This window comes from Podarcis bocagei (genome assembly GCF_964188305.1).
Source record: "Podarcis bocagei genome assembly, chromosome: 2".
Lineage (NCBI taxonomy): Eukaryota > Metazoa > Chordata > Lepidosauria > Squamata > Lacertidae > Podarcis > Podarcis bocagei.
In genome coordinates, this window is record NC_138126.1 from 3,462,614 (window position 1) to 3,476,259 (window position 13,646).

General features: G+C 46.9%; 1 protein-coding gene across 1 annotated transcript; it reads left to right on the forward strand.

The window, feature by feature from the left end:
- Positions 1 to 2,946: 2,946 nt before the first annotated feature.
- Positions 2,947 to 13,070, forward strand: LOC308580555 (uncharacterized protein). Its single transcript, XM_081182374.1, has 3 exons — positions 2,947 to 2,977; positions 6,576 to 6,645; positions 9,517 to 13,070. The coding sequence occupies exon 3, from the start codon at positions 9,548 to 9,550 to the stop codon at positions 11,546 to 11,548; it is 2,001 nt and encodes a 666-aa protein (XP_081038500.1). The 5' UTR covers positions 2,947 to 2,977; positions 6,576 to 6,645; positions 9,517 to 9,547; the 3' UTR covers positions 11,549 to 13,070.
- Positions 13,071 to 13,646: the final 576 nt, after the last annotated feature.

Here is a 13,646-nt window from a genome sequence, read left to right on the forward strand (position 1 = left end):
AGCAATAAACCTTGAGATAATAACTGTCGGTGTCTTGCGTCTGTGGGAGAGCCAAGCCATTACTGTTAGGATACATAAGGCACAAAGGTAAACTCTTCCCGGTGGCCTTGCCACATTCCCCCCTTTCAAGCTTAGAAACAAGTTACAGTTGTTTCTTCAGCTTGACCTTCATGTTGAACTCTGGTATAGACAATTGTCTCTTCCAGGGGAACCTCCTCAGGGGGCGTTTCACAATTTTTTTTGTTTCGGTGTGTCTGACTCTGCGTGACCCCATGCACCAGAGCACGCCAGGCACTCCTGTCTTCCACGGCCTCCTGCAGTTTGGTCAGACTCATGTTGGTAGCTTTGAGAACACTGTCCAACCATCTCGTCCTCTGCCGTCCCCTTCTCCTTGTGCTCTCAATCCTTCCCAACATCAGGGTCTTTTCCAGGGAGTCTTCTCTTCTCCTGAGGTGGCCAAAGTATTGGAGCCTTAGCTTCAGGATCTGTCCTTCCAGTGAGCACTCAGGGCTGATTTCCTTCAGAATGGAGAGGTTGGATCTTCTTGCAGTCCATGGGACTCTCAAGAGTCTCCTCCAGCACCAGAATTCAAAAGCATCAATTCTTTGGCGATCAGCCTTCTTGATGGTCCAGCTCTCACTTCCATACATCACTACTGGGAAAACCATAGGTTTTACTATACGGACCTTTGTTGGCAAGGCGATGCCTTTACTTTTTAAGATGCTGTCCAGGTTTGTCATTGCTTTTCTCCCAAGAAGCAGGCGTCTTTTAATTTTGTGGCTGCTGTCACCATATGCAGTGATCATGGAGATCAGGAAAGTAAAATCTCTCACTGCCTCCATTTCTTCCCCTTCTATTTGCCAGGCAGTGATGGAAGCAGAGGCCATGATCTTCTTTTTGATGTTGAGGTTCGGACCATATTTTTGCGCTCTCCTCTTTCACCCTCAATAAAAAGTTATGCTGGATTTCTCAGAGGCCTTTAATACCATTGACCACAACAACCTCCTGGAACATGTAGAGGAGCTGGGAGCTGGCGGCACTGTTATGCAGTGGGTCCGCTCCTTTCTCCTGGGTCGTATCCAGAAGGTGGTCTTGGGGGATGAGTGTTGGACCCCTGGGCTCTCACTTGTGGGGTGCCACAGGGTTCCATCCTCTTCCACATGCTGCTGGGAGAGATCTAGACCCAGTTCTACCTCTCTTTCAAATCGGAACCAGTGAAGGTGGTGAAAGTCCTGTGTGAGTGCCTGGAGGCGGTTGGAGGATATATGGCGGCTAACGGATTGAGGTTGAATCCTGACAAGACAGATGCCCTGTTTTGGGGGACGGGGCAGGCAAGATTGGAGAATTCCTGGTCCTGAAAGGGGTAACTGTGCCCCTGAAGAACCAGGTGTGCAGCCTGGGAGTCATTTTGGACTCACAGCTGTCCCTGGAGGCACACGTTTAGAAGACATCTGAAGGCAGCTCTGTTTAAGGAAGGTTTTAAGGATTGATGTTTTCATGTATTTTTAATGTTTTGTTGGAAGCCACCCAGAATGGCTGGGTTTAATAATAATAATAATAATAATAATAATAATTTTGAACTAATTCTTCAGTCCTGCTTCTGGGGAGTCTTCCTGCAAGCAGACCACTGTGTACAAAAGGGTTTCACAAACCTGGGTTTCCACTCTTTGGAAGACAACTGCTAAAGACATAGGAAAAACAATCATTGGAAAACAAATAAATATTGATATATATTTATGAAGGCAACCCAGCTTAGGGAAGATTTTTATGTTGATGATTCATCGTGTAAATAAACAATAATAGTCACACATACGTATGTACGTATATTATTTAAACTATACAAATAATTGTAATAAATCAGCACGGCCCCTGCGTCTTATTCCTGCCTCCCTGTTACCTAGCCCAGTCTTCAGCAGACATGGATTCTGCCTTTCTTCTTCTTCTGGCCTTTTTGGGGAGCCAGGAAGAGTCTCCGTAAGACCCTCAACTTAACTCTATTGAAATGATACAATAACAAAAGTAAATAAGGAAAGAATAAGTGTGCAGCTGCCACCCTGCTGTGGAGGGAAACATCCATCCATCAGCTCACACACAAACAGGAAGCCCCCCGCTCCCGCCCCCATTTCCACTCTCCGCTGTGGGGAGAGAGGCGACTTGGGGGGAGGAGGAGGGGGCCATTTCCCGACGGAGCCCCAAGAGCAGGAGGCCAAAGGCAGCGCCATCTCTCCCTCTTTCCATCCCAACACAGGCAGGGGCTGCTCTGCCAACGGAGCTCTAGAGCAGTGTTTCCCAACCTTTTTTGGGCAAAGGCACACTTGTTTGATGAAAAAAATCTCGAGGCACACCACCATTACAGCCCCGTGACGTCAGCGCGCAGCGTCACGCCGGGAGGGACGCACGAAAGTGTAAGTTTCAATTTTTTCCCCTCCCCCTTGCCGGGGAACCTCCAAGCTTTGGGGGTGGGGGGGGAGGAGGCAGCAAAGCGAGGCAGGAAGGAGAGCGCGGCTTGGCTGGGTGAGCTTTGGCAGGGGCAGGGAATGAGAGCCGCGAGGCGGGCGCTGCGGACGGAGGCGCTGCCCGCCGAGCTCACAGGCAGCCAGGCAGGCAGACGGCGAGAGCCCCACGCTCGGCGGCATCTCCTCGCCGCCGCCCCGCCTCTCGCCGCCCGACTCGCCCGCCTCCCTCCAGGCAACATCTCGCGGCACACTAGGCAACATCTCGCGGCACACTAGTGTGCCGCGGAACAGTGGTTGGGAAACACTGCTCTAGAGGCGCGCGCCTGCGACAAGGAACCCGAAGTGTCTCTAGGTCGGAAGTTTCCAGGGGGGGGGGCAAAGTGGAAAGTGGGGGGTTTCCCGAAGGTGAGGAGGGGTGGGGGTTGACTAGTTCCCCCCACCCCCCCTACTCCGCTTTCTATTGCGGGGAAGGAACCCGGAATAGTGAGCCAGGGAGGCGGAGGTCCAGAGAGGACAAAGAGGTAAAGAGGCTGCGTGGGAAAGGGGGCGATTTAGGGGGAAGAGGGAAAGACAGAGACCCCTCCTGCAAACAGAGCCATAGCTATGGGGGTGGGCTAGCCGGGGGGGGTGGGTTGTTTTTTTGCACCAGGTGGCGCCTCCAGCAGGGCGCCGTTGAGGATGTCTTTGTGGGGACGCAAATGTCCCCAATCGGGTCTTTGACTCGGGGGAAATCCAGCCTAGTTTCACCCCTGCCCGCAACCCCCCCCCGTCCTGGGCCTCATAAGGAGGGGCTCCGATCCCCGCAATCCTGCTGCGAAGGGGGGGGGCAACACCTGCAGGGATTGCGTGGCAGGATCTCCTTTGGAGGCCCCCCATGTTTCTTTTCCCTGGGGGTCCAGGAGGTGCTCAAGGCCCCCGATCCAGGCAATCCAGCTGCCCTCTCCTTTGCAGCGCCCTCCCCTCCACACGCGTCTCTTTCCCCCGGGGGCTCAAGCGAGGCTGAACTGCCCTGCACCCCCTGGGCTGTCTTGCCTGAACTGAAACGTGATGCCCACCAAGGGGGTCCCCACGAAGACCCCCGTCCCCAACCAGCCCTGGATTTGATCCCAGGACCCAAACATGACGCCCTCTGCCGTTCCCCCCTGGCAGGAATCCCTTGAAGTACTCCTGCCCCTTGATGGAGAGACGGAGTCCACGAAAGGGTTAAAGGAAGTGAAATCGGCCTGGATAGAGACCCCCCCCATATCCGTCTTGGATAGAGACCCCCCCCCTATCTCCGTCTTGGGAGGCCCCTCCGGATGGAGAGGTTGGCGCGCCCGGGAGAGATGCGGCGCAGAGGGCGAGGGGTGAGCGATGCCAAGGGGGTTTCTGGGCGCAGGGGAGACTGTGGGACGGAGGGAGGAGGGCAGAGGAAGATGGGGGGCTGAGGGAGGAATGGCAGCATCCCTGGGGGATAGGAGGCCAGCCGAGCAGAGAGGGAGAGAGAGACTCTTCCTTTTGGAGAGATGTCTCCATCCTTGGGCGCTGGAGGAGGAATCTCGGGTGGTGGGTCTGCCTTGGCTTCTCCCTCCTGCCCACTCTGCCTGATAAGGGGGGGGGGTCCACTGATTTTCCTCACCCTTTCCTCCCTGGAAGCTCAGTCCTCTCCCCACTGATCCTTGGCTGCATTGCTGTTATTGTTGTTTAGTCGTGTCCAACTCTGTTTGCCAGGAGGTAATGGGACCAGTGGCCATGATCTTGGGTTTTTTGATGTTGAGCTTCAGAGTATATTTTGCGCTCTCCTCTTTCACCCTCATTAAAAGGTACTTTAATTCCTCCTCACTTTCTGCCATCAAGGTTGTGTCATCTGCATATAGGTGGTTGATAATTCTTCCGGCAATCTTAATTCCGGTTTGGGATTCATCCAGCCCAGCCTTTTGCATGATGAATTCTGCATATAAGTTAAATAAGCAGGGAGACAATAAACAGCCTTGTACTCCTTTCCCAATTTTGAACCAATCAGTTGTTCCATATCCAGTTCTAACTGTAGCTTCTTGTCCCACATAGAGATTTTTCAGGAGACAGATGAGGTGATCAGGCACTCCCATTTCTTTAAAAACTTCATAGAATCATAGAATCATAGAGCTGGAAGAGACCACAAGGGCCATCGAGTCCAACCCCCTGCCAAGCAGGAAACACCATCAGAGCACTCCTGACAGATGGTTGTCAAGCCTCTGCTTAAAGACCTCCAAAGTAGGAGACTCCACCACACTCCTTGGCAGCAAATTCCACTGTCGAACAGCTCTTACTGTCAGGAAGTTCTTCCTAATGTTTAGGTGGAATCTTCTTTCTTGTAGTTTGGATCCATTGCTCCGTGTCCGCTTCTCTGGAGCAGCAGAAAACAACCTTTCTCCCTCCTCTATGTGACATCCTTTTATATGTTTGAACATGGCTATCATATCACCCCTTAACCTCCTCTTCTCCAGGCTAAACACGCCCAGCTCCCTTAGCCGTTCCTCATAAGACATCGTTTCCAGGCCTTTGACCATTTTGGTTGCCCTCCTCTGGACACGTTCCAGTTTGTCAGTGTCCTTCTTGAATTGTGGTGCCCAGAACTGGACACAGTACTCCAACATGCCATAGTTGCTGTGGTCGACACAGTCTAAGGCTTTTGCATAGTCAATGAAGCAGAAGTAAATGTCCTTCTGGAACTCTCTAACTTTCTCCATAATCCAGTGCATGTTTTCAATTTGGTATCTGGTTCTCCTGCCTCTTCTAAATCCAGCTTGCACTTCTGGGAGTTCTCGGTCCACATACTGCTTGAGCCTTCCTTGTAGAATTTTAAGCATAACCTTGCTAGCATGTGAAATGAGTGCAATTGTGCGGTAGTTGGAGGATTCTTTGGCACTGCCCTTCTTTGGGATTGGGATGCAGACTGTTCTTTTCCAATCCTCTGGCCACTGCTGAGTTTTCCAAATAGTCAAACCCTTGGTCCACCTTGGAGAGGAGAAGAGAGAAAAAGCTGGAAGGTCCTGAGGGGGAGGAGGGAGGAGGAGGCCTTCTCCAAAGCGGCTCTTTGCTTCTGGAAGCCCCTCCCAGGAAGTAGCCAGATACCTCTTCCTCTCTCTCAGGCTCCCATTCTTAAGTGTTTCCACTGCATGGTTAATCGATGGTGGTGGTGCTGATGATGTATATATACCAATCTAGGAATATGGGAGAAGGATGCTATAGAAAGGCTTTCAGGGTTTATATATAAGTATATCCAGAAGGCATTTCTATTACAGTGGTGCCCCGCAAGACGAAATTAATCTGTTCTGTGGGTGTCTTCATCTTGCAGGGTTTTTCGTCTTGCGGAGCACCGCTATCAAAGGCATAGCGGATAAGCGGTAATTGACAGATAAGCGGCAATTTGCAGATAAGGGGCTTAGCGGCTTTCAGAAAAGACAAAATAAATGCAAGACCCCCCAAAAAATTTCGTTTTGCAAGACAACCCCATAGAAAAATTCATCTTGCGAAGCAGGAAAAAAATCGGAAAGCCCTTTCGTCTTGCGCGTTTTTCGTTTAGCGGGGCATTCATCTAGCGGGGTACCACTGTACTTTTATTTTTTGTAGGCAATGTCAGAGTGGGTTACAAACTGAGATACAATCTATCAGCATCCAAAGATCCATAATCCGCCCCAATCTCGGGCATTTCCACGGTAGACAATACCTGTGGCTGGAGGCTCTACACCCAGGGCTGTGCATCTGCAGGCCTGGAATTGCCAGTATTATAGGCAAGGGGTGTGAGATTGCCAAATTTACAGACAGTATGTGAGTGAGAGTTTGTGTTTGGGATGATAGTTTACAGCAACCGTGTAATTTACTCCATCCGTAACTTTTCATGAACCGATATTGCGGTAGGAATTCCAAAATAACTACACAAAATCTACAAAGAGACTCTCAGGATAATGGAGATTGTGAGTCTTCCTGGTCCACAGTTCACACCCTCAGCCTGCAGCCCACAAATGCTGAGGCCATAATACTTTTATTAGCCCTTAATGGGACACCAGCTACTTTGTTATACTTTCTTCAACACATGAATATTATTGATTACTTTTCCAGTGATGTAAATGGCATTTCCGTTTTACTTCTTCCGCACAGGAGAGAATCTGATCTGCAAGTCTGAGCTCAACTTCTTCCTTGAAACAGAAAAATACAGAGACTTTGAGAGGTATGTCCTTCCTCTTGCCTGGCAGACTGTATCTTGTAGGTCTCGTTTCATTTTGTGGGAACATGAGAAAAGTCCTGCTGTATTAGGATCAGGGCCCACCTCGTCCATCATCCTCTTCTCACAAGGACCAGCCAAGGAGAAACCCCCCAGCAGGGCCAACAATTGTCTCCCCACTCAGGACTCCCAGCCCCTCGGATTCAGATGAATAATTCCTCCGTAGGGGGAGGGGGAGTAATAGCTGGGAACTGAAGGACTGCTACTGAAATGGTGGGTGGTTCTGAGAAGGTGGACACAATGGAGCCGCCTCAGGAAGTAAATGGTGCAGGATTAGGGAATGTGTGCAGTTGCTTGGAGTGTATCAGGAAGATGTTACACATCACGGAGGAAGGGGGAAACAATACAGATATTTAGCTTTTTCAGAAAAGGAGGAAGATGGAGAAAGTGTGTCCCTCCAGATGCTGTTCCAGTAGAACTCCCATCATCCCTGGTCGTTGGCCATCCTTGCTTGGGCTGATGGCACTTTGAGTCCAACCACATCTGGAGGGCCAGAGGTGTCGCACCTCACCATAGATGGTTCCTCTAGGAGCTCAGACTCACCTGGGAGGTCAATGTGGGTATAGATACCAAGGGTTACTGAGACACGTTTTCAGGGATTATGATTGATACCTAGACTCCAAATCCAAGGTGCCCACACTAAATGAAGGTCTGGATGATACCCTCAAAGAGGTCTGGTTTATATTCCAGAAGACGGCCAACCAGGGAATAGATGTGAAGGTTCTGAACTGAGTTACAATCGAGATTCTGAGTTACAGTTCAGGCTGAGAAATGGAGGCAGGGGTCCTAAATGTCATCTAAAGGTGGTTTCCCCCCTCAGGCTCTCTTCTGGCGGAAGCATCTCTGATTGTACCTCCTCTCTCAAAAGTCAGATTCTTTCCTTCCACCCCCTTTTGTTGGCATCCATCTGCCTCGAGACACAATGTAGAGTCTCCATGAGGTTGAAGTCAAACAGGGGTGTTAGAAGCACAGACGTGACCCCCGCAGAATACAGGGCAGTGTGTGTGGAGGTCCTGGGCTGCCTACACGACAAGGCTATCGTCTCCAGCAGGGTGGCCCCGTTTAAAAATGCAAAAATCCGGGCAGAGTTGTTGAGCTTTTTAAAAATACAAATTCTCCCCAAAAGAAGCAGCTTTTGAGCTTTCCTGATGTTTCCCACCATAGAAATCTTCGGAATGTAATGGAGTATTGCAGCAGTGGTTTTGCCTTGTGTGGGTGATGAATCCCAGTCTGTACACAGGCTTCTTGCTTAATCTAAGAAGGCTTTATTATGTACAGAAAAACCATCATAAATCACCCCGGAGATCGGGCAGACATTCTCTCCGGCTCAACAGCTAAAAGCAAAAGTAACTCACACGCAAAGAAGGATTCCCGTATGTGAACAAAACCAGGCCTCAAGATGTGAGACGGTCACACAGAACTGTTTAACCCTGTAAGTTCTGGTTCTCCTCACAAGAAACAGCCGCCTTGCCAGACGTCTAGGTGGACCTTTTGCCGATCTTGTGAAAATCCTCCTCAATTCCCGGGGGGGAGCAGACCTATGGCAGCCCTACCTTCTCAACCTTCTTGATATGGTCCAAAGGGAAGCAGAGCAATATTTTTGGCCCCAACTTGGCCCCAGGAGTTACCGGAAGGAGGCGTACAAGGACTCCATCCAACATCTTGCAATGTATTAGGACTGATAGAAGCTCCATATAAAGTGCTCAGGAGTCCAGCTGTGTTGCAAGAGCTTTATTCCAGCTGCAGTCCTGCAGCATCATAAAGTACCATAAATCAGCCTTCCTACATACGGGGGAGAAGCCATTGTGGAGAAGTCAAGCATACCTCTGTATACAAGCTGGCTATAGACCAATTAGGCAGCGCCCCATCTCTTGGGATGCTGACTCACCACATGGAACTGAGTCAGCATTTCCACTTAGCATAGTGTTAACTCCTTGATACCCACAACACTCCAACACAATCGTCTTAAGGACGTCACTCCCAATTCGTGTAGGGTTTACTGCTTAGCCTCTTCTTTTCCTGAAGATATTCATGCAAGGCTGCAGAGGTTTAGGATCAGAGTTTTTCTTCTACTTCTTGGCCTCCTTTCCCAGGATGATGAGCCCCTCAGTTCCCTCTACGGCACTTGCATAAACCACCTGCTTGACTGTTGGAGTCACTATTGGTCTCGTCTGCTCATTGTGCCAGAGCCTGTCATCGCATGCAGTGAAAGTCCCCGACTCACCAAGGGATTGAGACCCATCAATTATCCTCAACTGGTTTAGTTGACCTGTCGAAGCTTTTCCTGGGTTGTGTGTGCTGTTGCATGCTGACAGCTTCTAGGACCCACAGGTGAGAGTACAGGTTGGGGATTAATGGTGGACCAACCACCCCAGAAGGAGCCCTATATGTCTCCCACGAGAGGTACTATCCCAGCCCTAACACCCCATGACATAATACTATTAATGTATTTGATATCTCAGGAATAAATTTGCGTCTCCAGCAATAAACCTAATAGCTTCATCCTATGAATGAATCAGTGCTAAATATGGAAGGCTGAAGTTTCAATTAAGTACAGTTATATATTGATGTTTAATATTGAGCTTCTTCAGTGTGACACAGATTCCGCATTGAAATAGAGGAGGTACGTCCAGGAGTGAGGCAAATGGAGAAAGGACAGTGAGAGAGGCCTGGGCAGAGAATTTACACTAGTCCAGTGTCAGAAAATGGGAACGAGGTCAGGTGGCACATCATAATTATAAATATTAATTGGAATGAGTGGTAATTGAACTTGATGTGTGTCATATTCCTTTGTTCTCTCCCTTGAAACACCAACAGGATTTTGTCTCCCTGCACTCTGAAGCAGACGATGGAGAAATCAGGCAATAATTCTGGGGGGCCATCTGTAAATTCAAAAGGAATAACGAAGAAACCATTTGAATGTATAGAGTGTGGAAAGAGCTTCTCTCATAGTGGGAAACTTCAACGACATCATCAAACTCACACAGGGGAGAAACCATTTGACTGTGTAGAGTGTGGAAAGAGCTTCAGTCAAAGGGGACACTTAAGACAACATCAACGAACTCACACAGGGGAGAAACCATTTGAATGTATAGAGTGTGGAAAGAGCTTCAGTCTAAGGGGAAACCTTAGAATACATCAGCGAACTCACACAGGGGAGAAACCATTCAGATGTATAGAGTGTGGAAAGAGCTTCTCTAATAGTTGGAAACTTCAACGGCATCATCTAACTCACACAGCAGAGAAACCATTCAGATGCATGGAGTGTGGAAAGAGCTTCAGTGATAGTGGACACTATAGAGAACATCAACGAACTCACACAGGGGAAAAACCATTTAAATGTATAGAGTGTGGAAAGAGCTTCAGTCAAAGTGGACATTATAGACTACATCAACGAACTCACACAGTGGAGAAACTATTTAAATGTATAGAGTGTGGAAAGAGCTTCAGTCAAAGTGAGAAACTTCAACAACATCATCGAACTCACACAGGGGAGAAACCGTTTAAATGTATGCAGTGTGGTAAAAGTTTCAAGAAAAGTGGACACTATAAAGTACATCAGCGAACTCATACAGGGGAAAAACCATTTGAATGTATAGAGTGTGGAAAGAGCTTCAGTCAAAGTGGAAACTATAGACTACATCAACAAACTCACACAGGGGAAAAACCATTTAAATGCATAGAGTGTGGAAAGAGCTTCAGTCTAAGGGGAAACCTTAGAATACATCAGCGAACTCACACAGGGGAGAAACCATTCAGATGTATAGAGTGTGGAAAGAGCTTCTCTAATAGTTGGAAACTTCAACGGCATCATCTAACTCACACAGCAGAGAAACCATTCAGATGCATGGAGTGTGGAAAGAGCTTCAGTGATAGTGGACACTATAGAGAACATCAACGAACTCACACAGGGGAAAAACCATTTAAATGTATAGAGTGTGGAAAGAGCTTCAGTCAAAGTGGACATTATAGACTACATCAACGAACTCACACAGTGGAGAAACTATTTAAATGTATAGAGTGTGGAAAGAGCTTCAGTCAAAGTGAGAAACTTCAACAACATCATCGAACTCACACAGGGGAGAAACCGTTTAAATGTATGCAGTGTGGTAAAAGTTTCAAGAAAAGTGGACACTATAAAGTACATCAGCGAACTCATACAGGGGAAAAACCATTTGAATGTATAGAGTGTGGAAAGAGCTTCAGTCAAAGTGGAAACTATAGACTACATCAACAAACTCACACAGGGGAAAAACCATTTAAATGCATAGAGTGTGGAAAGAGCTTCAGTCAAAGTGGACACTATAGACTACATCAACAAACTCACACAATGGAGAAACCATTTGAATGTATAGCGTGTGGAAAGAGCTTCAGCCAAAGTGAGAAACTTCAACAACATCATCAAACTCACACAGGGGAGAAACCGTTTAAATGTATGCAGTGTGGTAAAAGTTTCAATAAAAGTGGGCATTATAAAGTACATCAGCGAACTCATACAGGGGAAAAACCATTTGAATGTATAGAGTGTGGAAAGAGCTTCGCTGATAGTGGGAAACTTCGACTACATCATCAAACTCACACAGGGGAAAAACCATTTAAATGTATAGAGTGTGGAAAGAGCTTCAATCTAAGTGAAACCCTTAGAAAACATCAGCGAACTCACACAGGGGAGAAACCATTTAAATGTATAGAGTGTGGGAAGAGCTTCAGTCAAAGTGGACACTTAAGACAACATCAACGAACTCACACAGCGGAAAAACCATTTGAATGTATAGAGTGTGGAAAGAGCTTCAATCATAGTGGAAACTGTAAACGACATCAACGAACACACACGGGAAAAACCATTTGACTGCATAGAGTGTGGAAAGAGCTTCAGTTGAAGTGAAAACCTTAGAATACATAATCGAACTCACACGGGAGAAACCATTTAAATGTACAGAGTGTGGAAAGAGCTTCTGTCGAAGTGGACACTATAAAATTCATCTACAAATTCACATGGGTGAAACGCTTTAAATGTAAGGAGTACGGAAAGTAATGCGGGTAACATCTTAAAATAGTAGAATACAAGATGCAGTGTAATGTTAGGGAGGGGTGTGTCATCTGGAGAGCTGGTGGTGAATAATGGTGGGCTGAGTGTCACATGGTTTTTGGTCTTTGGTGGAGAGATTGGAAATGTTCATGTGGAGGTGGAGAAGGACAGTTTGATAGACTTTCTTACTCAGGAATTTGCTGATTTTTGGGACTTGCAATTGGATCAAGATGATTTTAAAATTGTGACTGCCTTTAGACTCGGAAGAGGAGGGAGGAAAGAGAAGAATAGAGACTGCTTGATTACCCTCCGATCTAAAGAAGAGAGAGACAAAATTTTAGGCTGGCACTATCAGAACCCTCTGGTAATACTACAGTCAAGAGTGGAGATCTTTAAGGACATTCCGAAATATCTTTTGGATCTTAGGTTGGACTACAGTGACCTGGTTGGCTTATTGAGAAAGAACAAAATCAACTTCAGGTGGGAATTCCCCCAAGGCCTATCCTTCAATTTCAGAGGAAAGAAGATAAAGATAAAATCAGTGGAAGATAAAGCTAAAATTTTGGACAAGCACAGAGACGATTTACAGAAGGAGCTGGGGCAAAAGCCAGGAGTATCGGACAGAAGACCACTTGATAGAGGACTAGAACAAAAAGCGCTGGAAAAAGGATCACCAATACTGGATGTAGCAAACCTATCCTATGGACTGGACAATTTAGTGAAACCAACAGAAGAAGAGCAACTACAGGGTGCACTTGGAGGAAAATCAAAGTAACCACATCATGGCACTGCAAATATTAAGCTGGAACATTAATGGTTGTAACTATCCCGAGAAAAGACGCAGAGTCTTTCATTTATTGAAAAAGGAACAATTGGACTTGATTTGCCTACAAGAAACACATGTGACTAGGCTACATAGGAAAATTCTGAGTAATAAAAGATTGGGACAAGAATTTATTTCATCAGACAAAGTTAAAAAAGAGGAGTAGTAATCTATGCAAAGGAGAGCCTATCACCGAAATTTATATTTAAAGACGATCAAGGAAGTCTTGTGGCAATTGAAATTCAATCACAAGGAGAGAAATTTCTAATTGTAGGCATTTATGCACCAAATGAGGGAAAATCGGAATTCTTTAAGAAGCTGCATGAGACTCTGTTGGACTATATGGATTACAATATTATTTTGATGGGGGACGTGAATGGAGTGGTTTCTACAAATATGGATAAGGCACAGAGACAGGTAGTCACCAAGGATGGAAGATTACCAAAAACTTTCTTTGACATGACTGACAATTTGGACTTAATTGACACTTGGAGATTGAAGAACCCTTTGGGAAGAGAGGGAACTTTCTTCTCTGAGGCGAAGAAGAAGAAGAAGAAGAAGAAGAAGAAGAAGAAGAAGAAGAAGAGGAGTTTGGATTTGATATCCCGCCTTTCACTCCCTTTAAGGAGTCTCAAAGCGGCTAACATTCTCCTTTCCCTTCCTCCCCCACAACAAACACTCTGTGAGGTGAGTGGGGCTGAGAGACTTCAGAGAAGTGTGACTGGCCCAAGGTCACCCAGCAGCTGCATGCGGAGGAGCGGAGACTCAAACCCGGTTCCCCAGATTACAAGACTACCGCTCTTAACCACTACACCACACTGGCTAAAATGACATGGACAAGAATTGACCAAATCTGGGCAACTAGAGGGCTGGCTCCAAAGATCAGAAAAGTGGAAATTTGCCCTAAAACTTGTTCCGACCATAATGCTGTGAAGATGGAAATGAAACTAACACCAATTGGTTCCTTTAGATGGAGGATGAATGACACTTTGTTTAGAAATGAAGAAGTGACCAAGAAGGCCCAAAAAATCTTGAGAGACTATTTAGAGATAAATATGAACACTACGGTTGAAAAAAGAGTAATTTGGGACGCAA

What these genes read in the sequence shown, in the direction of transcription:
- LOC308580555 (XM_081182374.1), top strand. Translation starts at nt 9,548, where the DNA reads ATGGAGAAATCAGGCAATAATTCTGGGGGGCCATCTGTAAATTCAAAA.